The sequence below is a fragment of the Clarias gariepinus genome, chromosome 13, assembly GCF_024256425.1.
Source record: "Clarias gariepinus isolate MV-2021 ecotype Netherlands chromosome 13, CGAR_prim_01v2, whole genome shotgun sequence".
NCBI classification, from domain to species: domain Eukaryota; kingdom Metazoa; phylum Chordata; class Actinopteri; order Siluriformes; family Clariidae; genus Clarias; species Clarias gariepinus.
In genome coordinates this window covers 15,867,107-15,894,848 of record NC_071112.1, presented here as the reverse complement: position 1 = coordinate 15,894,848, position 27,742 = coordinate 15,867,107, and the positions used below count along the sequence as shown (strand labels likewise).

Sequence of the window (27,742 nt, the reverse complement as noted above, 5' to 3'; positions counted from 1 at the left end):
AATACACCGTGTCTGCACGTGGGAGATTGTAGCGTGCGCGCGGGGTTAAAAACAACAGCAACAGCTACAACCAACAACTCCATCGATATCCGATGTTATTAAAGAGAAAGCGCAAAGCATTGTGGGTGAGAGAGAGGGAGCATTGTGGTTGAGAGAGCGAGGGTTTACCTTCATTGTGGTACATCATTCCTATTGTCCCTCCGGTGTTGATAACGAGCACGCGCGCCTCAGCGCTCGGACTCACATCCACGGAGTCGACGCTGAGGCTAGCGGATACTCTTCTCCTGCGACTCACTCCCATCCTGTACAAAGACGACTGCGACTGAGACGCGTCCGACTGGTCGATCTGGGATAAAGTAGTGTGGGATAAAGCGCGTGCCAGTGACGTTGTGTCCCCTGTAGAAGGGAGACCTGAGCTGGACCTCCCTGACTCCGCCATAGCTGCTGCACTGCCAGCGATTACAACAGTCAAGTTCTTAAAGGCACAGCAGTGTATGGAAGGCCAATGAGGTCACTACATTTCGAGCCCGCACGACATTGCCTAGCCCACACATACACCGGTATTTTTTAAGTGAGGGTGGATTTTGGCTTTTCGTCCACAATCAAACTGCATTTTAGGCCACTGCAATTAAACTTTTTGAACATCTCCTGCGAGGGAGGACATATTTTCATTGTTAAGACAGGGAACTTTAAGTTTTTTGGTTTGGATTATGGCTGGATTGGCAAATTTTCCCAGCGTACCAATGCACTGGAGCCAATACCATTAAATTTTTTCTCTTAAGGGACTGGCCCATCATTCACGGACAATGGCTCATTGGTTTGCCTTCTATACTGACAGCATAAGCCCAATTACTTGGCACCATAGGCAGAGCGGTGAAGTATCTTGCTCTACTATATAAAAAGTCTCTTCGTGTCATCCCTCCCGCCTTCTTCTCAATCCCGGTTAGATTTTGGAGAAAAGCTATGCGAGAAAAGCTTAAAAGTTTGTAAGAAGATGCTGCTTGAAGTGCAAAGATTTCAGGCACCCTTGCTATAGAACAGGCATCACTAAATGGCGGACTGCAGTCCGGATTTGGATCGACCAACAGTTCTATTCAGACCCTAATGCTTTTGTAATGAATGAGAATAATTAATTTACCAGTAATTAAGTGCTTTTTCCACATAATGGGCATGGATATATGCGCCAATCAACATGTGTAGAGCGTTTTTAGGAAACAGAAACAAAGGAATGACACAGAATGACATACCCATGAATGACACAGCAGTCTAAGATGAAGACATGTAAAATCCCCGAACTGAGAGCCCAGTATGACGGAGCAACCAGAGTCCTTTTACATTAATTTACAGCTCAGCATCCATGCACAGCATGCAATTGAATATTCATTAAATACTAATTAATAATAATTATTTCTATTACATATAAATACAAGAAAATATACAAGGCCATCAAAGTTCATAAAAATGTGTGGCTATATAATAGGCCTATAATAATGTAAAATTGAAGTTTAATAATATTGTAATAGTCAACTCTTCTGTGGTAGCATTTATATTTGCTTAGCCTAGTCTCTGTATTAGCCTATAGGGTAGGGTGAGGGTAATTACACTTTCAAGAAAATCAAGATGCAGCTGTTACGACTGAAGTCATTTTAAAACAAAATTTAATTTTAATCCTATATATATCCACACATAAATAATTTCAAAAACTGAGGTTTTTCTGCATCATTGAAGAAAAAAATTATGTTCACATGAAAACATCAAATGTAGGAGATTTTGCTGATGTGGCACATGCTCTTGTAAGCCAACAATGTCAAAATCTCCCTGTGTACATATCACAGGAGTTTCTTCCCCCAGAAGGAGTTTTCCAATAGTTAATTTTTCAGTAATCCAGAATGGAGTGTTCTGTATTATAAATCCTTTTTTGACTGATCTTTGAAAACAATCTAACATTTTTTTGATACTGAATTTTCATGAATTGTAAGCCACGTTTGCACTTTTTACATAAGACATAATACATGAGTTTCACTTTTTGAATTAAATTATAAAAGTTTCCACAACATTCATATTTTTTAAATTCATGCATGCAAAACGCATGCATGCATGCAGTGCTCGGTGGTTAAGGTGTTGGACTGCTGATCAGGAGGTTTCTGGGTTTATTCCCAGAGCTGCTAAACTGCAACTTTTAGGCCCTTGAGCCTGCCGCTTAACTACCCAGCCACAATCATGTGTCAACCCCCTAAGAAACGGACAGTGAAATTATGGATATGTGTCTCATTGGCGTTATGTGGTCTCGCACCCTCAGGTTAAACCTCTGAAGTAACGAAACAGTGTCATGTATTTCCTCAAGGCTTTGATGTTAATCTGAAACATCTAGTTACAACACTGAACTTTTGATAGAATACTGGTACACCAAGCAAACCATTACAAAGGAATTTATTTAATGTTGGATTTAATATTACTCTGCCTCCGTCATTTAACAGGGCAGAACACTGAAGGTTAAACCTGTTTGTGGACAGGAAGAGACTGGAATTTGGAGTGGCTGCTTACATAAATTTTAATCTCACCCTTGGCAGATCAAGCCTGTGTTTATACTTTGTGTTTGTGGTGTTTTGTGTTGCTATAAGTACAATATTTGTTTAAAAAAAATGCTATTTAAATTTAAAATATAAAATATTCGTTATAAATGCTGAATATGTGTTGTAAATTTTTATGTGTTTCATCCACTCATGATGTTTATAACTTAATTTGTACTTACTGTAAGTTCAGTTAAAGGTATAGTACAGTATCAACTATAGAAAGTTATATCTAACTAGAAACCTTGTACTGCACTTTGGAGACCAAAAATAATAATAAAAGTATTAAACTGCAAGAATAAAGTTCATAAAAAGAAAATTAACAAGTATACCTGGAGTACAAATTGCTTAGTTTACTGAGAGAATACTTTAAAGTTGAGCATGTAAATGTGAGCCTACAGTACCATGGTCTTAAAAATGGGAATAAATACTATAGTCACTATTGGCCTCCACAGTCCCTTGTTGAACTATAAAGGTTCCTAGATGGATGGATGGATACTATAAAGTATAAGGTATTTTTTCTAAAAGTGTGCTAGAAGTATACAACCAATAGATTCACTTATAGTTTACTTAACAGTATAGTTGCAGTACAAAATAAAACTTAAATATGAACTAGATGTATTCTTAAATATTTCCTCCTCTTACACCTACTTCAATGTATACTTTTATAACATAAAAGGTGGGCAATTTAGTCCCAAAACGTATTGTCATTGCACATAGTTACAAGGCAACGAAATGCAGTTAGCATCTAACCAGAAATGTAAGTTAGCAGTGGGGTAAAAACATATATACAGATCTATAAAACTATATATATATATATATATATATATATATATATATACTGTATATATACTGTATATATACTGTATATATACTGTATATATATATAAAATAAAAATAAAGGCTATGTATGAATTGGATTTGTATATATTTAAATGAATATACAGTGTAAAGTGAGCAGAGCTGGATGAATTAATTGACTGAATAAGTGTAGATATACAAATATGTCTAAATATAAGTATATGGGATAAAGATATACAGAAACTATATATCGTTGAATTTACAGGATGTGCAATAATATGGAAATATATACGAATAAATATGGATAACTTAACAGCTGGATGGGAATGCAGAGAGTATATCTATTCACACATATACATATATACATATATTAATATACATATATTAGTGTACTTGGTATAAGTACAACGTAAAGTATACTTGGAAAATGTACTTAATAAAATTTACTTTAATTATGAAGAGCCACTCCTCTCTCTTTCTCACTCAAAATTTTCAAAAGTCTATTTTTACTGTTAACATGTGTATGAGAAAATGGTTTTTAAAAACACTGATGTTATAGTGTCAACGTGAGCATGTGTTTTTGATAATCGATTATTATAATGTAATAATAATTTTTTTTTAAATGTCATCTAATATTTAATAATTCTCTTGCAATTTTTGATTAATTTTACTTATATTACCATTTGTGGACACGCTAGACTATATTGTGTACTGTTTGCTTTTAAGTTAAGATATGACTCAGCGAAACCCAGTAGTTCCACCTGATTCTTAGTTCATCATTTTACATTTTTGTGAACATTGAGATATTGTCAATAAATGGTGTTTGTGTAGCTAAGAATGTTTTTTGTTGTTATTAGATTACAATCATTATAGAGTCATATTCTGGTAATAATGATTATTATTATTCACATATGCCTTAATGTGAAGTCTCATTGGTTGAGAGAATAAAAGCTTTGGTTTTTATCTGTGCCTGGTTATCTTTAAAAGATGCATTACTGAAAAGACCCCACAGGCTTTTCATAATTGCATCATAGCTACAGATCACTATTAATACAAAGTGCAATTTTTTTTTTTGCTTTATTTAATGCGTAATTTATTAATTTTAGTCAGGCTTCTGAAGTCTTTAAGCATATTTTTTGTTATATTTTTGAGCCCTTTCATTTTTTAAAGAAAATAAAACATCTGTGTTTCTCCATTTTCAATAATATGGTCTGTGTTCATTTTTTAATGATTTAGTTGGTGATCCTGTCATTTAAGTTGAATGGTAAATGTTGGTTCTTTCTTAGTTACTGACAGTAAGCCATGTACCTAGTTAGTAACCTAGTAACTAGGTGTAAGGGTCTATCCAATGATGGAAATTAAAGGACTTTCGGAAGTTATCCTGGATAAGAGCGTCTGCCAAATGCCTAAATGTAAATGAAGTGTACAGAACTAGACCTTCTTTTGACAGGACTAAGAGTGCATGGGCTGTAACTCATGAGCCTTAAACCTACCCTGAGCATACCATGTTTACATCTATTGCCTAGAAATTCTTGGTCCAAAATAGAAATTTTCTCACTTTACAATTATAGCTCATAGCTAAATAATCACATTAGGATTCAAAGGCGTTTCACCACATACTGATGCCCAGCTATCTACTCAAAATCAAACAAACAATGAGGAAAATGTTAGGACAAATTAAAAACCATTTTTTTACAATGATGAAATTGTATATAAATAATTTTGGAACAAATGTTGAATTAACCTTAAAGAGTACTTGAGTCAATAAGAATTCATCTAGCACTGATAATTAAGCCAGTCTAATACTTACAGTCTCATCAATGTGGTAAAGATCAGTGTTAATAAAAATGCAACTCATTTATATGGATGTTAGGATAAAAAATCAAGCTGTCTCTAACATAACTTTGCCTTTATGGAAATATATGAAAATGAGAGTAACAGTTTTAAACAGTGCTACATTTTTGCAAATGGTTTCGAAACTTTCACCCAAGGCATAATCATGTTGCCGTTGTCATGTGCTTTCAATCGCCTACATTCTACCTTCACACACCGATGTACACGTGACCAGGATGGCCGAGTGGTTAAGGCGTTGGACTTAAGATCCAATGGACGCATGTCCTCGTGGGTTCGAACCCCACTCCTGGTATCCGGGTACTTTTGAGGTTAGAGGGAGTAGGAGGGTCTCTAATGAAAAAAAAAAGAAAAACCGTCAACGTGTCACTTGTAAAACCCCAACCCTTTCTACTGAGAAACTCTTAAGTTAGTAGTAGTTGAAGTTCTGGCGTTATGTACAAAAAGAAATAAATTCGATAAATTGCAAATTTATAATCATACACATTTGTAACCGCGCTGTGTAAGGAAATACGACAATTCTGGATAGCAAAACAACGTGACAAAAAAAACCTTTCTGGAAATAAAAATAAAAAAGTCTAATTTAGTTGGTTTAGTTTTATTCCCGTATGGCCTGGCTGTTGTTTTTTTGTGTTAAGGGTTTATCCTTTGTTAAGTATAATAATTATATTCTGAACATAATTAATAACGATTTAAAAAAGAAAATAGTATAAATTCTATTGACGCTAGATGTCGCTGTTGTCATGCTTGAGTCCGATAAATCGTATACAACGGTTGAGTCTCAAGCCCGTTTTAACTGAACATATATAGTGCACTCTATTGCATTTACAAGCTACTATATTACACCCTATATAGGGAACATACAGAGGGAAACGGGTGTGATTTGGAATTGAGACAAGGTGGGGACGACAAGGCAACTGACAGGAAGTGGCGGATGAAGTTCGTCCACACCTTTTCCGGTTTTTCATTCGGCGCTTGAGAGGCGGGTGCCTGCTGGGGCGAACGTAGGACTAAAGTCTGTCATAGAATGGTGTTCCTCTACAGGTAACGTAAATATACATTTTTGTTCTCATTTTGCGTGTGTGATATTTTTTTGTGTGCCAGTTTATCGTGTTGAATTTCTGAAAAGTGTGGTAGACTGAATGAGCTTGAGCTGTTCGGCTAGCGTAACGGCTAGCTGGCTAAAACGGTTAGCCTGGCTAAGTTGTGCTCTGGCACTCCGGCTGTCTGACTTGCCTCTCTGTCTCTGTCTTACAGAGGGACGGCGGGAGGAATTCACAAACAGGACGTTTGAAATCGATTCACGTCGACCCTGATGACAGCTGCTGTGACAGGACAAAAAAAATTAAGCTTCCTCGACGGGCATTTTGAAATCTTTTTCTACCTCTAACTGAGAGGAAACGGAAAAAAGAAGCCCCGAGCCGCGCTTTCACACGATAAGAGGAAGTGGAAGAAGCAAAGCGAGGGCTGATCAAGGCCTCAGCCGGAACTCCTGACAGCTCCAACGCTATATCGAAGGCTCTTTTAACGTCATAATCGCCCTAAAACGTGCGGATTACTGCAGGTGTCACACCAGACGTCGTTTCTTTCTCAATCTGAACACTGTTCCTGAAACGCGTGACTTTATCCAAGGAGACCACACAACATCAGAAGCACACCTTCCTGCTGCTATAGCTGTGATCATTATGAACTCTGAGAGAGATTTGCATCTTTTTATTCAGTAGTTCCTGTCCTGCTTCTGAATTCTATAGTTCTATAATTACAGACTGAAGTTTCTTTAAACTTCTCTACCTTTATAAAACACTCCTCTGGGAGTCCATCATAGTTCATGCTGATTGATCAACTGGCATGCTCACAAAGTAACTGGTCTTACTTGACAAAATTTACCCAGCAACAATTCTATTACACGTTCAGGTAACACTGTTTTTCTTAGGGTGAAGGAAATATTTATGAACTATTTAAAAAATGGGGAAAATGCTGTCAAAGATTTTTGGTAACAAGGAGATGAGGATATTGATGTTGGGCCTGGACGCAGCAGGAAAAACCACCATCCTTTACAAACTGAAGCTGGGTCAATCAGTGACCACGATTCCTACGGTGGGCTTCAACGTGGAGACGGTGACCTACAAGAACGTCAAGTTCAACGTGTGGGATGTGGGAGGCCAGGACAAGATCCGCCCACTTTGGCGCCACTACTACACAGGCACGCAAGGCTTAATCTTTGTGGTGGATTGCGCAGACAGGGATCGTATCGATGAGGCCCGACAGGAGCTGCACCGCATCATCAATGACCGGGAGATGCGGGACGCCATTATCCTGATTTTTGCCAACAAGCAGGATCTGCCAGATGCCATGAAGCCTCACGAGATCCAGGAGAAGCTTGGACTCACACGCATCAGAGACCGCAACTGGTACGTGCAGCCTTCATGCGCCACCACAGGTGACGGACTGTATGAAGGCTTGACATGGCTCACCTCTAATTACAAATCTTAATGACCGCTTGCTTTGGCCTGGACTATTTTAGTTAAGAAGTTAAGAAGGAAAAAAATACAATGAATAAACTTAACAACTGTTATTTCAGTATGCTCAAAATGTTTGAATTATATTTTTTCTGTTTTTCTTTTTTTTTTGTGATTGTTAAGATGACCCCTTAACTAATAATTTATAATTTTCAACGAGACTCAAATTGGGTTTGCTTGCTTTGTAGTTTTCTGTTTTTCTTAATTTCTTCCTTAATTACCTTTTTTTTTTTTTTTATGCAGATTCAAAGTATCTTTTCTCTAAACAATGTAGGGCTCTCTGTCTCAGATTCATTTTTTCTTTTAGATTTAATTTTTGTTCAAAGCTTGTTCTTTTTGACCCCTTCAGTCTTTTGTCTGTGTTTTTGTAGTCTGTGTGGGGGGAAAAAATGAAGGTCTGCCTCCTGCAAATAATCCATGGATAGGGTGTAATAAGACAGGTTATTAATAAGTGAGATGTTTCAGACCATCTGTAACAAAGTTTTATGACAAAGTTGTAACACGCTTATTAGCCGATTGTGCAAGAGGTTAAATTTTACCATTGTCCCGATGTCACTGGCATCACAAGATAGTTAAACTGTAAATGAATCCATGGAGCATTTATTATATGCAAGTCTATAATATTTACCCCGGAAGGAGCACATGACATTCATAAACTGTAAAAAAAAAATATATATATATAATAATCAACATCTCACTGTCACATGATTCAAAATTGAACCTTGGGGTTTGTTTATTACCATGTAGCCCAAAAATCAAGTGAAGCAGCTGAATTTTTTTTGTATTCCATTAAGTCTTTTTGTACCATTTAGACTAATTTCAGTCTATCAGAATGTCACTTGAAGTCATATGTCTTCAGAATGTGGGATTGTTACCAACAGTTCCAGCATAGTGCTTGCATCAGAGTGAAATTGCTGTATAAATGGAGGAACTTTCACATGACTCATTTCGAAAACCATTGTACAGAAACTAATTGTAATTGTAACATCTAATTAAACATAGACATTTTAAAGATTTTATTTTTATTCTTGTTTTAATCCATTTTTAAGACATTGAAAGTAATTTCTTAACTCAGTTATGATGCATACAGGGATTTTTCTTTCAGTGGAATTTTAAGATGTAAGAGTGAAATGAGCAAGGGGGAATTTTAAACAAAGTCTTGAGAGTTTCTCTTTGTATTTTAGACACGTGGTGAGTCCTCGTGTGTCTGTAACCGGAAACTTGTTTTGCAAATTGGGACACTGCTTAAAACCTTAATTATCCATGAGGTGTAGGAATGTAAAGAATGCAAGTCAAGATTAATATTTGACTTTGCCAGTGGCTGAGCGCCATGGACTGACTTTCAGGAACAAATATATGGCCTTTAGATAAGCTTCCTGAGTGGGATCTGCTGCTTTAGATGCATTTTGAATAGAGAAGTTCAAGAGGAACTTTTTTTTTCTGCTACAGTCATGGTTTCACCTGACTAAGCACTCTCTTACTGTACTCTTCTTTAAAAACTGAATGCGTCCCTCTTAGTCCCTAATGACCACACAGCTGCTAAACTGCTTCACACAGAGAAAACTGATGGGAAGCTGCTTGTGTGCAGCACAAATGTTTTTGTACTGCTGCTGACACAGCTGTTATTACCAAGTGCTTGACTCATTTGTGAGTTGTCCACCATTTTGAATGCATAATCAAGTGAGCTAGTTACACTTTTTCACCTTCCTCCTTGGATTAAAACAAGGCTCACCTGACTTCCTCATAATGTTGCTGGCAAAACTTGTGACTTGCTTCCAGTTATATCGGCTAATCAGTAAAAGGTAATTATACTCATCAGTGGTCTGTTTTCTGTGCATAAGCTGATAGTGTTTTCTTTGAGAACTAGTAGTGTGTGAAAAGTAACATTTACATTTAGGCATTTGACAGATGCTTTTATCCAAAACGACTTACAGAAGTGCTCTGAAGTTTCCGTCATTGGATAGATCCATTTAAGCCACTTTGTTCCTAAACTTGGCTTTAAACTGACATTGAAATTAACTTAAAACAAAGCTGGATTTGTTCATTTATAAATAACCACTTGAAGTTCGTAATTAACAATCAAGTTACATGGTCAACTTAACTCCAAATTAGTTGGCCTTACTAATATAATGACAATGACTAGTTCATAATAATAATAATGACCGATATACAATCTATGACAATTCTAGATTAAGTGTTTTTGTGTGTAATTGTGTCCATTGTCTAGGCTGGGGGTTTGCAACTACAGCCAGTGACCCCTTTAACTGCAAAACAAAGTAAATAACAGATCCATAAAAACATTTATTTAGAAGACAAAATATTTAATAAAAAAGCTTATTATTTAATAATAATTCTACTTAACCCACTTTAAGTTTATTAAATACAAGCTGACATTAATAGTGAGCTAGAGTTTTCATCACTAAATCGAAATTAGAAAATCATACTTAGCTGTTTTTCTTGGTCCCCAGAAAGTTCTCATATATTTTTTATATGTTATACATTCTAAATAAAGCGTTTATCACGGCTCTGGATGACACCCAAAACTCTGAAATCTAGAAACTCAGTCATAAAAAATCAGTCAGTGGTGATATACCTGGCCAGTCCTGTCTTTAGCAAAGGTTGTGCCGTGTGTGGTGGTGGTTAAATGTTTGCCCCACTGGTGGCAAATAAACTGTCTGGCCAAAAATGGTTGCACACACTAATATTTAATTTGCATGCATTTAGCTTTGATGAGCAGATCATATGACCAATTTATGTGTGAAAATGATTAAATAGAACATTTTAAAACTTGAGTCCTAAAACATACTTGTGCCACCAGGGAAGAAAAACTCCCTTGATAGAATAACCTGGTCATTCAGTACATTCAACTAGTCAGCAACTAAGAAGTAGCAACTGAAGAAACCCTAGATCATAACACTGCCTTTATAGGTGTGGCATACAGTGGCCTCTGTACATGATGGCTGCATCACTTTTTGCACTTGTCTGCTTACCCTGACACACCCATCTCACTCGAATAGGGTCAATCTGTACTCATCAGACCACATGACATTTTTCCATTACTCAAAAGTTCAATGTTTATGCTCCCTAGCAAACTGAAGTCCCTTTTTGCCCTAATTTGCCTCACTAACAAGTGGTTTTCTTACGACCACACAGCTGTTTAGTCTCAATCCTGTCAGGTCTTGTCACATTGTGCATGTGGAAATGCTCTTGTTTTTACAATTAAAAATAGCTGTGATTTATGCTGTGGATTTTTTTTACAATGAAAATTCACAAAGCGTTTAAATAATATGTTCATATATTTTTTTCCACTATGTTTTTTCCATGAAGTTGACAGTTCAGCTCAATCCTGTAAGGTTTCAATAATGTACTGAACAGTTCTTAAAACAATACCTCAAATGTCCCTAGTTCCTTTCTTTACTTGATGGAGGTGAATAACTTAACTGTTCTGAAGTGTGTTTTTTTTTGTTATTGTTCCTCATTGTATATGATGCACATATTTTACACAGTTTTTTTTTTTTTTTTTACATTATTGGCATCATAAGAGAACATTTTCAGAAACCTGAAATCAGAAACCTGTGAAGATTTTTTTTTCCACAGGTTGAATAAAAGGCGTGCTGTAATGAGGAAGTGTGACAAAGAATTTCCAAATAGCTCCACACACATATGAGAGTTTCACTTCCACTTCAGACAGCTGCATGAAACTGTCCAGCCCCTTTTAGCCGTCAGAGAACGTTTCAAGAGGTTATTTCGTTTTTTTCTTTGTGAGCATTATGGCTCAGTTGTAAAATATCTTTGAACTTAATTTTACCAGGTATTCAGTGAAATGCCGCCTTTGCATACTTTGTTCATCCTGTCTTCGCATGCCATTCAATACTTATAACGGGTCTGCATATGCCTGAGCTGGAGGAAGTGGTCACGGTGGTCAGACGTGTCTGTGTGAGAATTGGGTGGGGCTGTGTAATTAGAAATGATGAACTTATGATTTCAGCTCTGTATTTAGACAATTCTGCCAGCTATCATATGATTCACAGGACTGTTAACTGAGCTTATAAAAATGTAGACGGTATTAACAAATTTAACAAATTTTTTCCCTCCTTTAGGAACTGTGAGCAAAATAATTAATAAAATGTGCATTTCTTCTCCTTGACTGATGCTTTTATCTAAAATAATCTTACAAATGAGTTCAAATTGTAGTACATACATAGAGCCAGTTGAGGCTTTACCTACCGATGTTCTAATGTTAAGAATTTGTGATTAAAATGTTAAGTTGTGTAAATGTTTCATTGGGATGGGCTGCAAATTAAAGTAAATCAACACAATAGCGTGACTTAGGAAGGTGCTTGTGCACTGCAATCCAATATGACTGAGCACATCAGAAAGAACTGGTTAAAAGAATGAGTTAACACTGCGTAGTGTGGTGTAGAGATGTATCAGATCTTGCAGCTGGGTGTGGATCAGACTTTGTGGTGTCTCACTGAATGAATGCTTCGGTCCTGCCATTAAAGAAGATTAAATACAACAAGGGGGTGTTTACTATCCCACAAAGCATGGTTTGATGCCACGGAGGACTTGGCTGAACCCTATTTTTGGCAAAATACAGGATTAGTTTGATTTCAGTTTTTCTGCTCAAGTGTGTTTCCTCAACAACAACCAACTACACTGAACTGAGCGAGCTTGAATCTGCAGTGCAATCTAGCAACCAGATATGAGCTTCAGCCTTACACACACTCAGGTGCAATAGACTTGAGTTCATGGCAGCGCACATGGATCAGGGTGTGTCCTTGCAGGTAACCATACCCCCTATCAGATAACCTTACACACTATCTGTGTCCTGTTAGAGAGCAGTGTGAAAATGTATTTCAGGCAGGCAGAACATTACATCACTTTCTGTTCCACAGGTTTGGCTACATGAATGAAACATATTGCCTTTTGTGCATTGTAAGCCATTGCACACAGAACTGGCGTTTGTAATGTAGCAGCGGGCAACATGTAATGTTTGCATTCCTAACCATGACCTTGGCCTCGCTCAGTTACAGATGTTCTCGGATGACACTGGTAATAGAGAGACGAGGATTGGAAAAAGAAAACAGGAAAAATAAACACATCGAGCAGGCAGCCCTTGACCTACAATCAAAGGTCGATGACTGCCTGTTTGATATTTTTAAAGGACGATAATGAAAAAATCTGCACAACCCTTCTTTCTTTTCCTGTCTCTTGAATCTACATACAGACGAATCAGCAGTATAGATGTAGGTAAAAAAGTAAAAGGTGTCACAATGTAACGAAATACCCTTATGTCATCTTCATTCTTAGGGGATATACTCTCATTTTCTTTATGCGTAAATGAGCTTCACTTTACACATAGACGAAACATTGTGTAAATAATCATTTCTTGGGGAATGGCAGGAATTCTGATGCTGGATTTCCTGAGGAGGGAAGCATTTAGAGACAAAGACAATGAATGGGGAAGTCATGGAGAGGGCAAGGCTGTTCCAGCTTTTAAAACGCTGATACTACTGTACCGGGTTCAAAACTGATGAAATGTTTGGACAGTGAGTGATGCTTCATTGTCTGTTCCTGCCACCTGCTGAGTGCAAAAGAACCGAACGGATGCTAATGTTCGTAGTACGAACATCTATTGTTTTAAGGGTCATGTTGTTCAGTCACCTTCTTTATTATTTCTAATAAGTATTCGTTTTTTTTTCCAAATGTCTATTGAATACTTTACAGCTGTGCATTCTTCAACCTAAAGGACTTTATTCAGCCACTATATTCCTTTTGTTCTCAATGAGTATGACTCAAATCCTGGAGTTTTGTGTGATTACTCACTCCAGTTAAAGGGCGTAACCAGTGAGTCGTTTTGTTTCGATGTGTGTAACATATATTCATCAGAAGTCCTGTTTTGCTTGACCTGTTGCCAAGGAAACGTTCTGACAGGAGTGCTACTGCTTGCTTTGAGTACGTACCTTACACTAGGCTTTGTGGATCAGTGCCATAGGTGGAGATTATTTTTTGCTGTTTAAGTACCAATGCTAGTTTTCTTTTGGTCTCACTGCGTTATTAGTATGTATTTAATATTTTTTTTTAATCTTGTGTAAAACCCGTTTTCTACCTAGGACATGCTCCAATGTCTCACATTTAAGAAGTGGATATAATGAGCAGTGGTGGCACAGGCTTCAGCACTGTGGACTACTGATTAATTAAAAGGTTGTGAGTTCAAATTCCAGTACTGCTTTTACCAGTATCACTGTTCGGCTCTTAAGCTAGACTGTGCAGCTTCACCTGCTGTGCTAAATTGTAAGTCTGTTAGATGGATAAATGTTCAAATTTAACATATGATCACATTGAGTAAGAAGCAATTTCACAATGCCTTTTTTCAAAAAAGGCAATAAATATGTCCAAACCCTTGCTAACATTTCCTGAAATAGTGAAGGTCAGAACTGGATCAACTAACTGGCCACATTTCACATTTAAATGGCAAAGGCTAAGGCAATTCATTTAACCATATAGCACACCCTTACTTGCTTCTCATGAAGATGTATAAGTGACAGGCATGATAAAGCTCCCTTTGAAATCCTCCCTGAATGCACTTTAATGTAAATCTACACTATGTGGACAAAAGTCTTCAGCCAAACCTGCAATGACATTTTATCCAAAAACATATACTTCATGTATACATTGCAGCTACTGCATAACAGCTTCCACTCTTCTTAGAAAGCTGTCCACAATATTTTAAAATTGTTCTGTGGGATTTCGAGTCCATTCATTCTGTAGAGCTTTTGTATGATCAGGCACTGATATCGGACAAGAAGTTTTGGCTCCCAATCTCAAAGTTTTTCGATAGGGTTGAGGTCAGGGCTCTGTGCGGGCCGGGCAAGTGTGGAAGATTGTAAGCTAACTTCTCGTTAGACATCAGTGCATGACCTCATCAGGTTTTTTGCACTGGGGCACAATCATGTTGGAATAGAAACGGGCCTTCCCCAAAACTGTTGCCACAAAGGTGGAAGCATAGCATTGTCCATGCCTAGTGATTAAGCATACCTAGTAATTTTGGCAAAATACTCTACTCCTGAAATGTGTGATACACAAACATGTGCTTACAAACCACCATATAACCCTGTCCTCTCCAATAGCATTCTCCTCCTATTGATGTTTTATCAACAAGCTTTTCCACCTAATACTATGAGTGTGCAAAAAAAAAAAAAAAACATACAGCAAATCATTCTCCCACTATTATATTGGAATCTTCCTCCTGCATTCCCATTGCCTGTGGTCATGAGGTTTATTATCTCTCTTAAGAGCTTTAGCAGTAATTGTCCTGCACTGCTCATAAACACAACATGCCGTTGCTCTTCATTTGACACAGGAAGCGGTTTATAGTTAGCTCTCTTCCTGTTGTGGCTCAGAAGCTTGAATGGAGCCATCTGTGTCAATTGAATCCATGCAATCGGCAGCAACGGAGCCTGCGTACTTATTTGTGGATCACAATGAAATAGAGTCTACTTTTCCACAGATAAACTGACTGAAAGTAATGTCAGGATCCAGCCAAATGACTTCTGGGTCATTTACAAGTATAATAAAAACAAGTTATGTTTCAAATGGCTTTCATGGAACTTAAGAAGCGTTTAAGATCTGTGGAAGTAGATCTAAAAAAACAGAGATGGGAAATAAATCTGTTGCAATGTACACTTCCAATTTAGCAAGGCAGCTTTTTATTGTGCTAGCCAGCTAAGAGTTATCAGGAAGTAAACTAGTAAGCAAAGCCAGTGTTTTTTGTTTTTTTTGTTACGTTGTTAAATGTTTTCACACTTTTTCGGTTAAAGAGGTACTAATTTACCATCAGTAACTTAAATCTGTGTGTAATTTAAAACAGAACAACATGGTGGCAAAATGAATCACAATGATGATTAACAACTCCACCCTCCCCAGTCTGATACTGAGCTCAGGTTCTTGGCTGTTTTAAAGGGTAGCGAGATATCCATGTTGGTTTTCTCCAGGTTCATCCTACTACTTCTCAAAAACATACCACACTAACACTAACTGGTGTCCTGTCCGGGTTGGTTTCCTGCCAAAAGCAAAGTGGACCTTGGACAGGTACTAGATCCAACCCTGAGCCCATGTGCCCATAAGCTGGTTGCTGAAGATGAATAAATAAATGATTGATCTTTTTCTCTTGTGAGTTTTACTTTTACTTACACATTTTAAGTACATTTATTTATACGTTTCCACTTGCTGTACTTTTACCATGGTATTTTCTTAGATGAGTAATTGCACTGCTGAGTAAAAAATGCACATGTACCTCATTTCCCTGCCCTTGTGTACTCCCACTTATGTAGATAACTGCTCCATTTTCAAAATTAGATGCATACATTCCATCCGCCCCATCCATGCATACACACTTATTTCCTGTGCAGTAAATACAGTAAAATGTCCCTCCATTCCGTGTCATTATTTGCAAACGTTCGGCCTGGCTGCTTGCGTGTGCAAACAGAACAAGAGCTGATTTATATTTGCTGTACAATGCCAATAGTCTTCCACAAAGAACCCAGTAGGAACAGCTGCAGCAGACAGGGCGGGAGGAGAGCTTGGCTCTTTGCTCTGGTACTGAGGAGGCAAAGGGAGAGGGATCCAACTGGGAGCAATTGTATTCAGTATGAAATTGAAATTGAAATGCTTAGCCATTCTGGCCAGAGACTTGAGGGAAGACAGCTCTCTGTTGCCAAGCACTGGTGAAGTGTAAGTGAATCAATTTATTCGGACACATTGATTTTGCTTTACTAATATGTATCTACAGTGTATGGCTTATTGGTATGTCTTGGTATGAATTATAGACAGGGTAACAAATGTATTATAACTGGCACAAAATATGTCAAACACATTTAATAAACCAAGATGGTCAAAAGTCATACAGTAAAATGAAATCCCTTCATTTTTCCAAGTTAAAAAATGTAAATGTATATGATTAGGCAGCACCATGGGTAGCACTGCTGCCTCTGTGCTCCAGGATTCCTTATTCACACCTGAGCTCAGTTTAATATCTATGTGGCATTTTAAATCTTTCTTTCTGTGTCTTTGTTGGTTTCCTTCAGGTTCTTCATTTTTCTTCCATATCAAAAAAAAATATCTGGTACTGGGTGGATTGACTATTCTAAATTGTCCCCAGTTGTGAATATACATTATGTGTGAATGTGTGAGGGCATAGTGTCATGCAAAAGACTTGCCTTAAATTCAGGGTGTGTCCCTGCCATGTACCCAGTTTTCACCAGACAGGCTCTGGACTGTCCCTGACCCTGACCAGCATAAAGCTCTTATTGAATATAAATGAGTGAACTCGTGCTTTTAAATGTAATTTTAATACGTCCAATACAAGCAAACACCAGATGCCTGATTAAATTTAAATCTGAGTTCTATCAGCGTATGGTAAGTGCCATGAGTCTTATCTCTCTGGCTGTCTGTATGTGAGTACTACGCCAGAATTACATAGACACAACTGCCACGCTGATGAGGGACCAGCCACAGTTTTCTGCAAACTAACACTGTCTGAATGAGCATTCCTGTCTAAGCCACCGAATTCCTTTTGGCAGAGTTGTTTTACTAATATAATTTATAACCCCTGTCTGATGTTGCTCCTTCTCCAACACAAACAGATGAGGTCAGCTGAGTTAAAGTTATCTGCTGAATGCCTGTGGAACATCTGTTTGGGTATCATATCCTATTTTTAATCACCTATTCTCGTTCTATTTTGGAGGCTGTGTTTTAAATTGGGAGTGTGATGAGGTTGACTTTTTCTGCAGCATTCTTTCCGAGCTAAACAATGACTCCTCTGTGCTCAGACATGAAGCGTAAGACAGCTGATTATAGATCCGCACTGCTGCTTGCCTCATACTGGATAAGCCATGTGTGAGTGAGGGACATCTGATCGCAGATCATTCGAGTGAAAGATGTTTTTCCAGCACTGACCTGTAGGTGATCAACACCAAGATCTCTTTGTTGAGCCACTATTCTCCGTATGGAATGTCTTCAGTGTGTTCTCCCCTGCTGAGTCAGCACAGGCTTTGCTTACAACTTTGTCTCATATCCTTGGCACTATTTTCCTCGCTCCCCTGACTCAACTGGCCCATTGAGAGGACAGCGCTTACACATTCTGACCAACACTGACACTGTGTGGCAAACGCATGTGTGCAATATGGACGGGGGCTACGACTGTGCCTGGGAGATAACCTCACTAAAATGGAATTTTGTTTTGGACCGTAACATCACTGCCGTGTTGGTGCGTTTGCTGACAGCTTCGAGGCTTCACTATGAGAGCTTCTCACTGCATCTGTTTGTGTGCGAGGGCATGTCTAACACCTAGCAGTTGCCAGTCTGTCTCAAGGCATGAAGTAAACACTCCATGTAATGTCACTGTTCACCAATCAGAGGCACAGATGGCCTGTGATGTAAAACAGTATGTCACAACACCTTTTTAGCTATTGGGGAATAATGCAATGTTCTGTGAAATTCCTTTGATAACCATAGTGGGTTCACATATTTCCACACATTATATTAACAAACTAGCTTTTTTAAAGTTATTCATTCGCCTTGGTGTTTGCATGATAACCCTTCAAGCACATCTTGGCTTCATGATTCTATTCATTCCTCAAAAAAACTCTTCGTTGTCCTACTTGCCGATCATTTTCCTAACGCACTTATTCTGATGTAGCCCTGAAAGTTCTCATTCAGCGTTCAACAGTCCTAGGTTCTTATCAAATGACCTACAGTGCAAACCGATGTGAACCTAAAGATCAATGCCCTAAGCATGTCAAAAAGAAAAAAATCAAGGCCACATGGTTTTCTCTGTGTGCCACTACCAGTACCTTGTTGGCATTTGTATGTCTGAGCAAATTCTGATCTCCTTCATCTAAACCTCAAAGGGAGGAAGTGTGGGTTTCCCTTAGTAACAGTTGTCAAGGAAGTGAGTTGTAATAGGGGGTTACATGCGTCATATCTGGGCTACAATCGTACCATGATTTATTTCATTAGTTTTCTTTAATAAAGAAGTAAAGATTTTACAATTGTTAAAAGAGCAAGGTCTTAGGACTATTTGAAAAGCCAGACCAGATGAGACTGTGTTCAATAAAACTTCATATACACTTAAACACAAACTTGTTAACATGACACTGTTACTGTACTGCTCTACAACAATGCGCGAGTCCATATCATGCATGCCACCTGTCGGTTATAAGGACAACAAGGAGAAAATAATTAATGTGTTTAATTGATTATATAGTTTAAAGTACTTATTCTTCCAGTTTTTCAAAGGGAAAGTTAATTTTACTACTCTGTCCTCATACCAACTGAAAGAAAGAGGAGTACTATATATACTTAATATAGTACCTTGTGGGGTGCGTGATACTATATTAAGTAATACTACCCAGCTAAAAAAAACTGTTGTTATGATGTGATGTCTGATCACTGAGCAAAAATATCTCATAATATTAATAAAAGGTACAGTCATTTGATGGATCGGATGAACCACTGAACCGCTTCTCTGCGGGGTTGGAAAATGCATTAAGGGTTTGTCTTTACTTTATTAGCTTTTTTATTCTCCTTCTGAGGACAAAAAAAAATCCCAGCATGGGATTTGTTGTAATTTACTTTTCTAAGTACGGGAATAGTAGACCAATATTTTTGGATGAAATGCACCATCGGGTAGGCTTTATGAAGAGATGTGGTTTATGGAACTCATTATGATGATTCTTTTCCTCAGTTCACACGTCTTCATGGTATGAGCCAGCATGGGTTTTAAAAAATATGACCTAATGGCAAAAAAATGAATTGGGTTTTTAATCTTTAAAACAAACAATATGGAGAAAACATTTGTGGTTTTTAAGTGCTCCATTTTTACTTGTGATTCAAATAGCAGTTGACCTGTTTATCACTTGTTTCATGTCAGTTCTTATCACATTAATCAGATTAGTGGTATATTGTATAAAATGTGTGGAAAAAGTGAATTGCAGTTAGTGTGAGCAAAGACTGTTACAACTGTGAAAGGGGCTTCAGATACTTTAGTATAAGATGACATACATTGTGTCCAAATAATTTATCTATACATATATCTATACATCAATATTCTATACCGCTTATCTTGTACAGGGTTGCGGGTGGCTGGAGCATTTCTCAGGAAACTTTGGGCACGAGGATGGGTACACCTTGGACAGGGTTGCCAATTCATCGCAGGGCACACACACACTACATGCAGTTGGGGAACACCAACTAACCTAATCTGCATTTCTTTGGAGGGTGGGAGGAAACCGAAGGAAACCCAGCAAGCATGGGGAGAACATGCAAACTCCTGAGGTGGGAATAAAACCCTTGGACCCTGGAGGTGCGAGGCCACCATGCTGTCTGTGTCCAAATAATGATAAATGTAACATTTCCACCCCCTAACGATTTTTTTTTTTTTTTTTTGCATGTAATTCTGTAAAATCAATATTAGCAATCTATAAACAAGAGGAGAACATGTAAAGTTTTCACAGAGGCCACTGAAGAAGTCATTTATGCTTACTCTATGATAATACTTACTGGATACATGTTCAATGAATATTTGATTGTATAAAGGTACCTCATAAAAAGAAATGATTCAGACTTCCAGGAAATATTTCTGAATAGCCAAAAAGTTCTGGTTGTGTGAGAAACAGGCAGGATGACGCACGTGGCAACGATAGCCGTGCTGCTGTGTAAACAGCGGCTCTGTGAAAGGCAATGAGAGGCTTATGTTTGACTAGAGGAGCGTAGACCTTGCTTCATGCTATAGGCCTGTGAAAGTGCCCTAATCTTTGTGCTAATCTCCCCAGTGCAGAATTCCCCTAACACAGGCTGGGGGTTGCTGGCCACCAACACACTGCAGACTGCATTGTCTCACCTAACCTGCTGACTTCTCTATTATTTTTGACAGACACACAAAATACAGACCATTACAATGATTTTTCTCAAAATTTATTATAAAGTATTAATTGCTCCCAGAAAACATCAACATTAGTAGGATATTATGAAATATTTTATGTTCTTTAATCGTCAGTTCTAAAAGTTGATCGTGTCTATCTGTTACACTTAAGTTCAGGTTTCTCCACGTGCTGGATGTGCTTCACTAGAGCACCTGCTGTTTGAAATGAGAATTACATACAGTTTGTTTGAAGGAAAAAAACTGAGAGGTTAAATTACCTCCCTAAGGCCATATATACTTTATAGCTAAATGTATTATCTAATCAAATGTATTGCAAGGATTTGCACTGAACCTGCATCATCAATCAAATAAAAATAGTAAAATTATAAAATCATTAAAATTATAAAATATTAAAAGTATTTACAGAACTTAACCGTACGGATTATATGATATAAAGGTTTGTAGCAGTACACCAGCCGAAAAGCACAGCTATTTTCTACAGTGGTTAAAAGTAACAAGAGCAAAATGGGATGGAAAATATTTTAATGACTTCAAGGAAAAAGACTGGATTGGATACAGTGATGAGGGGGAAAAAAGTACCATCTGTCTAAACAGAGTCAGGAGACAGGGTCTGAAGACAGAGACTCAAAGAATGGCATAAATCCACAGAGCCTGAAATGGATTTATTTACAACTCTTTAGAATCAAACCAGACTTAAGATATTTTAATCCTTTGTAGAAAGTATGAAATTTACTAGTGAATTTTTCCTTGATATATCGTATACAGCAGCTGCACTAAAAATGCACAGTTATTTAAACCTAAGATTTATACCGATATTGCTCCTCAAAAAAAAAAAAAACAGACAGGAATGTGTCATTATTATACTGTCATAATTATAACTATAATACATTAATACTTTTACAATAATATACATTAATATTACTATTTCAGTGATGGTTTTAATATTTCATTATAGGTCTAAACATGCAGTCTCAATGATTTAGACTTGTTTCTAGAATTTTCAACCCAATATTTAATTTTCCTAATAAACTTTAGGTGTTAAATGTATACTTGTCTTATGTAATATGTAATACAACATGCACTAATACATTTTATTTCACATCAATGAACTCAAAACATTTTCTCCCCATGCTTGCTGGGTTTTCTCCAGTTTCCTTCAAGTCCAAAGACATGCAGATTAGATTAGTTGGTGAACCTGTCTAGCTCATCTTTCACAAAGAAAACTCAAGTCAAGAGAGCCGAGTCTTCCACAGGAGTCAGTTAATATTGGACAGTTTAGAATATATTAACACAAGTGTAATTCTTTTCAGATTTTTGAGTAATAACTCATAGCAGTGATGTTGAACCAAATGCATAAATGTTTAAAACCATTCAGTTATGTCTGCGCCGTAGACGTAGAATGTGAATGTCAGGACTATTAAACTCAGGGTCTTGTCGTTCGGCTGGCACCTTCTCAGCCTTGAAATCTTGCAACAACAACTATATAACACACACAGTGGAGGAAAGTTAAAGAGATCACAAAACAATGTATGAAAAGCAATTAAGCCTTCTCCAAGTATGCATTCTCAAGTCAGTTATGTTCAATCTGAGGCATGAAGGCTATTGATTGATTGTACCCACCTCAAAAAATCTCTTCTCTATTTCAGGATTAACTCCCATAGTGCGCTGCTCATAGCAGCAGATAACGCAGGTCTCAGGTCCGGCCAAGAGCTTCAAGGTCTCTACAAGCGGCACCACAGACTGCAAATGTTATTAGATCATGAACAGTTAAAACAGATCTCTTACAAACACAAATAAACTTAATGCAGCGTAACTGGTAAAGGATGGATTATTACCTGTTCATAATAGATGCAGTCAGCCATTAGAATATAATCTGGATATGGTAAGAAGTCAGTCACATTTCCACCCCTTGTAAAGGAACCAACCATATTATTGATTAGATATTATAACAAGTTGTGGTTAGTTGGTTGGCTAAGCCTCAAGAGACTTCAATATCTTTTATAAAAGAGCATTGTGTACAATAAAGAAAAAACTAAAACATTATATACCAATTAACAAGATGCAAACAATGTGAAAACAGTAACAATTAGTTTAAACAATCACTATTAGTAATAATTAGCTAATAAAATTTTTAACTTCAAGATGCACTGCAACTCTAGGTGCATAGTCTTCCCCAAGTCAGAACTGATATAAAGAACTTTTAAAAGTAGTCTCTACTGTGATGTGGTGTTATGATTATGCTATCGTGACAACTTGTATAGAGAAAGACACAGATAGGTATGTGGATGCCTTCTAGGTCAATGATGACATCCGACCTTTTCATATAACTCCCAGTGGTGAGTATAATAATAGCTATCTTGTGTAATATCTCAAATGGCTCTGTGGCAGCCCGAATAAAGAGCGATGGTACCCCACCCTGGTTCTGGAAGACCACCTTCTCTGCACATTTCAGTGCTGTAAAGACCCTGGCATAGGGTTTGCAAACACTGATATAGAGGATACAAAATATCTCCATAAACTAATGTGGACAATTTAGTAGACTGTGTAATAGTTTTCTTCTGTTTTTGCTTTTGCCTAAAAAGTAACCAGCTGCTTTTTTTATACGGGACCAATTAGATTTTTCATTTTTAAACAATTTATCTAAAATGAGTTCTGTTAGACAATCTGCTGTCCAACCAAATTCTTATCATCTATAACGCTGACTTTTTCCCAATAACTTAGCTACTTAGAACACAGATAAAATTTAGTGGGATTTTCGGTGGCAAGGCGACTGTCAGCTCACACCATTAGAGTTGCGGATATGAGTCCTGCCTTGGGTCTGTCTGCTGTGTGCTACGTTAATCTAAAAATGAAAAATGAGAACCAGAATGACAGTACAAACCATTTCAGTACCTTGGCTGTAATTGAGCCTGTACTGAGGAGGTCTCGATTTTCCCGGATGTTTAGTTCAAGAAGAGGCTGGAGATCCTCCAGATCTGTCACTGTGACGTTGGCTCTGTGTGGGTAAAACAGGCCAGGTGAAAAGTCAGCAACCTGCACCGTGGCAAAACTCACCGACAAGTGACCACATCAATACTCTAAATTACAGCTCCACGGAGGGGGGTAGAAAATTATTAAAGAGCAGCTGTGAGCAGGTTTCAGTAGTAGTAGTCATTCATCACATCAGGAAAAGTGTGGTCAGTTTGGTCGCATTTTTTGTAAATATTAAAAAACCAATATGAAAAATAAACTGATAAATTTGTAACATCACAAATAAAATTTGGTGAAAATACAAGTACTTTTTTGTAAAATACTTTTTTGCTAAAAAACTCTTGTTCTGTAGGTGTAAAGCATATGCTGAAGATAAAGCATTTTATCTTTATATATAATTTAATTCGATAGAATGTCATGGAAATCACATTAAAAACCGTTAATGTGCATCAATCTTTGAGCTTTATTACTTTGCAGTATGAATTGAACTGTCTAGAGTAATCAATTATGACCTCATACCAACTAATCCTGCGTAATCAAATGTTACTTAGTCATGCCATGTGACAGTCAAAAACACTGCAACCCAAACTAGTACACTTTGGTTTTATATGTACAGAAAATAAACATGAGTAAAGTGCTTCCCAGATCAGGAGTCAGAGCTTTATTTAGATTGCTGCTCTTTTGCACACAACAGAGAATGCTACTGCGCATGCCTAGTTTGAGAGTCGCTTGATAGTTTTACAACTGGCCGCTGCTACACTCCGCTCCTCCCTACTCTTTAATGTTTTAATTGGCACACAAGGACCTTCCGTCACTGACTGGTTTCCTGTTTTGCTGCATCTGTAACTTACCCCAAAGATGCGGCCATGATACCAACCAGTCCTGTTCCAGCGCCAAGCTCAATCATGTGTTTGCAGGACCATGTACTGACCCCTGACTGGGAATTACAAAACTGCTCTGTCTCGAGATATTTTGATAGCACAATGGCCGCGTCCCAAACCACGCACCCTACATCGCCTGTACTATACTGATATAGTTTCAAAACAGAGCCGTCATTTTTCTCAATTTCTCTAACAAAATAAGAGCTCGAAATCTGCTGCTCGGGTGAGACCGCCATGTTGTTTCCGGGTTCAGATCAGCCAATGGGAAAGCTCGAAGACGGAGCGGCGCCATAGCAACCCACGGGTTGCCAGATTGGAATAGGTTCAATTTAACCTGTCTGATGTTATACAGTATTTTAATAAATATTTTGATGTATTTAATTTAAAATTATAAAGCCTTTAATTTCGTTAAGTTACGTTCGTAGACACAAATCGAATTACTATTAAGGTAATATATCGTTATTGATTTTTAATTATACATTCATTCATTCATTCATTCATTTTGAACCGGAGTATTTGTATTTCTTGACTTCCCTCTAATGGTAGAATGTAGCTATTGCAGCTTAATAGACAATCAATTGTTTTAACTCTAATGATTTTAAACCTTGTCAAAATAATTAAAGTTAATTATGTATCATAAAATGTGTTTACACAGGCATATGGTACTCCCATTGTGTGCCTTCATATGGTACTAGAATACTAATAATACCGTAAATGTAATATTAAAAAACAAACAAAAACACACAGGAATGTTTTAATGTTCTTTTCTATGAATGAGGTATTCCTGAGGAGAGGTTGGCAGCTGCCAGTACACTGAGAGGTATGCGGCGATTCATATCATGCCTTCCAAACCACATGTAACGCTCTTCAGCCTGGGCCTTTGCAGCCTGCTGTGACTTCTTTAGGTGGTTCCTGGGAAAACGGCGGCTGCCCTGTGTGCCTTCTGTGCTCTCTGTGTTCTGCTGGGTCAGAAAGTCACTCTGATATATTGAATTATCCCTGCTCCCCAAACTTACTGCACACACACTGCCATCATGACAGAGACAGAAGTGAGATTTATGCTGTCGGCGGTCATCCAGACACTTCTTACGACCCAAGACCTACAAGCAAATACACATTGACTAATTAATAATTCACCTAATTAATGCCATGTCTCTCTCGACCTAAATTTCTATTTACATCTTTAAAGAGCATTGATTGAGCATATGAACATATATATTATCATACTATTATCATATACTATATAGTACCTTATAGTTAGTTATATATAAAGTTACTCAGTCCTCTATATTGGACTACATTGGTTATTACTGTACATTTGTTATGGTGTGAACAGACTTACTTCATCATAGGTCTCTATACTTTCTTGCAGTGAACTTCGGTTATCATGCGTTGAAAATGGATAGGTCCTGCTCATTGTCTTCTAAAAAAATTATATATATATATATATATTTCTTACTAGTAGCAAGTTTATGATAAATAGTACATAATAATCACAGTTATCAACCCATACTAACAACCAGCTAAATACTGTACTATCATGCATGACCTGAAAATTTGCTTAAGTTAATGTCACGAAGCCTTTAACCTTTTCATGGCTGATACATTTTTTGGGAAATCTCTGTTGTTCTTGCATGCGTTGTGATGTGCCCTGGGATAGCATGGCTCCTGTGGTGGTACAGGCTTCTCGTGTTACCTTACACTGTTGTGAGTCAACATGGGCAAACTATAAAAAAAAAATATATTATACTACTGTATATTATATTATATTATATTATATTATATTATATTATATTATATAACTTTACATTATCTTATATTATATTAGATTTTATTACTGCATTTGTAAAAGGCTTTTCTGAATCGGACTGATACATTTTGAATACTTAATGAGCATCACAGATAAAAGCTACAGTATTTTAGAATCACTCTCACCCATCTGCCATCTTGGTCCATATTTGCGTATCTCTTTCCTCCTTTAGTCATAATATCTGTTAAAGTAGCATTTATACCAGTAAAGAAACCAAAGTCCCAAAAGTCTCACTAAGCTAAAACTGCCTTGCTCTCTCTAGGACACTTGTATCCAAGACAACAGAATGCACATAATGCAGTATATTAGAATACATATTATATTTATAATGTAATTAATACGGTATTATAAATACTATACGGTATAGAAAAATAGTTTAACATAAATGTAGCGTGTTAAGTTGACATTATATTATATCTATATTATAAGATTAATTATATCTATATATCTAATTATCTATACATCACAAACACTGAGCTTATCAGAGCATTAGAGTTTTTCACAACTCAGACCCATGTTAGGAATGCAATAATCCATTGAAATAAAGTGTATGTTTCCTACTTTGGAAGAAAAACGCGTTATCCTTATCAATAAACTGTGAATTCTGTAGTCTATTTGGAGCTCGTTACTGCGATCCTGACCCGAGATTAAAACCAAACATAACACTTTCACTGTTTGACACTGTTGTCATGGCAACGTTGACAGCCAGCGAGCATATGTTGTTTACGTCACAATAGTTCAAGGGTCAGCTAACAGGGTCCCCCCTCCCCCACATTTTAACGTCATAGAGTTCAAGGGTCAGCGAACTTTTTTCCTCGGAACGAAACAAAAAAAACAACACACAATGTAGCCAGGAGGATTATAAAAAGCAGTAAATAGCAAATAAATACAGGCAAAAATAAATAAAGAAGATGAAACAGTAAATAACACTCGAAAAAAAGAAATGGTTTCAGAAGCAGGGTTACTAAAATAGCAGTTGGTTTCAGTGGGTTTTTTCATTTAACTTTTTAAAAATCCAATACGAATTATTTATACGATATCTATCTTGTTAATTAAAACCTATTTATAATGTAATGTGCAGACTTTTTCCCCCAAGCTATATTACTGTAAGACTGTAACAAATTTTGTTTGTCACATACACAGTCAAACACAGTACGATATGCAGTAAAATGCCTATACGAACGCCAGTGACCTTAAAAAGAGAATTAAAGCTTATATATAAGAATAAATATGAATAAAAGAAATACAATAAAAAAATAAATTTAACTAGGATACAATTTAAATAAAAATAGAAATATACTGTACGTAAAAATAGAAATAAAAATAGAAATATACTGTACAGTAGAATATTTAAAATAATAAAAATATAAATAATAAAAAATATAGGGAAAAAA

General features: G+C 37.0%; 4 protein-coding genes and 1 non-coding gene across 18 annotated transcripts in view; 2 read left to right on the top strand and 3 right to left on the bottom strand.

Annotated features, from left to right (window-relative positions):
- aspg (asparaginase homolog (S. cerevisiae)) overlaps positions 1-467 on the bottom strand; it is a 29,025-nt gene extending 28,558 nt beyond the window's left edge. For all 13 annotated transcript variants that reach the window (XR_008361858.1, XR_008361859.1, XR_008361861.1 and 10 more), the window contains exon 1: positions 169-467. Coding sequence is in view for 9 of the 13 variants with exons in the window: in XM_053509837.1 (XP_053365812.1) it covers positions 169-439 (271 nt within the window). In the remaining 4 variants the exon portion in view is untranslated. The remainder of the gene's footprint in view (positions 1-168) is intronic.
- Positions 468-5,434: 4,967 nt separating this feature from the next.
- trnal-uaa (transfer RNA leucine (anticodon UAA)) lies at positions 5,435-5,517 on the top strand. Its single transcript has one exon. It is a non-coding gene; the product is annotated as a tRNA-Leu (tRNA).
- Positions 5,518-6,126: 609 nt separating this feature from the next.
- Positions 6,127-8,755, top strand: arf6b (ADP-ribosylation factor 6b). The gene is made up of 2 exons (XM_053509849.1): positions 6,127-6,266; positions 6,480-8,755. The coding sequence occupies exon 2, from the start codon at positions 7,188-7,190 to the stop codon at positions 7,713-7,715; it is 528 nt and encodes a 175-aa protein (XP_053365824.1). The 5' UTR covers positions 6,127-6,266; positions 6,480-7,187; the 3' UTR covers positions 7,716-8,755.
- A 10,798-nt stretch (positions 8,756-19,553) lies between these two features.
- vcpkmt (valosin containing protein lysine (K) methyltransferase) lies at positions 19,554-24,778 on the bottom strand. The gene is made up of 5 exons (XM_053509846.1): positions 24,509-24,778; positions 23,569-23,682; positions 22,523-22,595; positions 22,308-22,427; positions 19,554-22,166 (listed from the first exon to the last, which is right to left on the bottom strand). The coding sequence occupies exons 1-5, from the start codon at positions 24,772-24,774 to the stop codon at positions 22,059-22,061; spliced, it is 681 nt and encodes a 226-aa protein (XP_053365821.1). The 5' UTR covers positions 24,775-24,778; the 3' UTR covers positions 19,554-22,058.
- Positions 24,779-25,305: 527 nt separating this feature from the next.
- On the bottom strand, positions 25,306-27,356 carry tex36 (testis expressed 36). 2 transcript variants are annotated; one of them, XM_053509847.1, is made up of 5 exons: positions 26,910-27,356; positions 26,474-26,529; positions 26,127-26,264; positions 25,881-25,961; positions 25,306-25,638 (listed from the first exon to the last, which is right to left on the bottom strand). In XM_053509847.1, the coding sequence occupies exons 2-5, from the start codon at positions 26,522-26,524 to the stop codon at positions 25,306-25,308; spliced, it is 603 nt and encodes a 200-aa protein (XP_053365822.1). In that variant the 5' UTR covers positions 26,525-26,529; positions 26,910-27,356. The 2 variants fall into 2 exon arrangements, with proteins under 2 accessions (XP_053365822.1, XP_053365823.1); XM_053509848.1 differs by lacking the exon at positions 26,910-27,356 and having other exon boundaries at positions 26,474-26,625.
- Between the last annotated feature and the right edge of the window lie 386 nt (positions 27,357-27,742).

Coding starts and splice junctions, on each gene's coding strand:
- tex36 (XM_053509847.1), bottom strand. CDS start 26,524: ATGACTAAAGGAGGAAAGAGATACGCAAATATGGACCAAGATGGCAGA. Junction 26,265..26,473: donor TGGACCAAGATGGCAGATGG/GTGAGAGTGATT, acceptor TTTTTTTTATAG/TTTGCCCATGTTGACTCACA. Junction 25,962..26,126: donor AATGTATCAGCCATGAAAAG/GTTAAAGGCTTC, acceptor TAATTTTTTTAG/AAGACAATGAGCAGGACCTA.
- arf6b (XM_053509849.1), top strand. CDS start 7,188: ATGGGGAAAATGCTGTCAAAGATTTTTGGTAACAAGGAGATGAGGATA.
- vcpkmt (XM_053509846.1), bottom strand. CDS start 24,774: ATGGCGGTCTCACCCGAGCAGCAGATTTCGAGCTCTTATTTTGTTAGA. Junction 22,596..23,568: donor ACAGCCAAGGTACTGAAATG/GTTTGTACTGTC, acceptor TTCCTTTACAAG/GGGTGGAAATGTGACTGACT. Junction 22,167..22,307: donor TAGAGAAGAGATTTTTTGAG/GTGGGTACAATC, acceptor TGTGTTATATAG/TTGTTGTTGCAAGATTTCAA.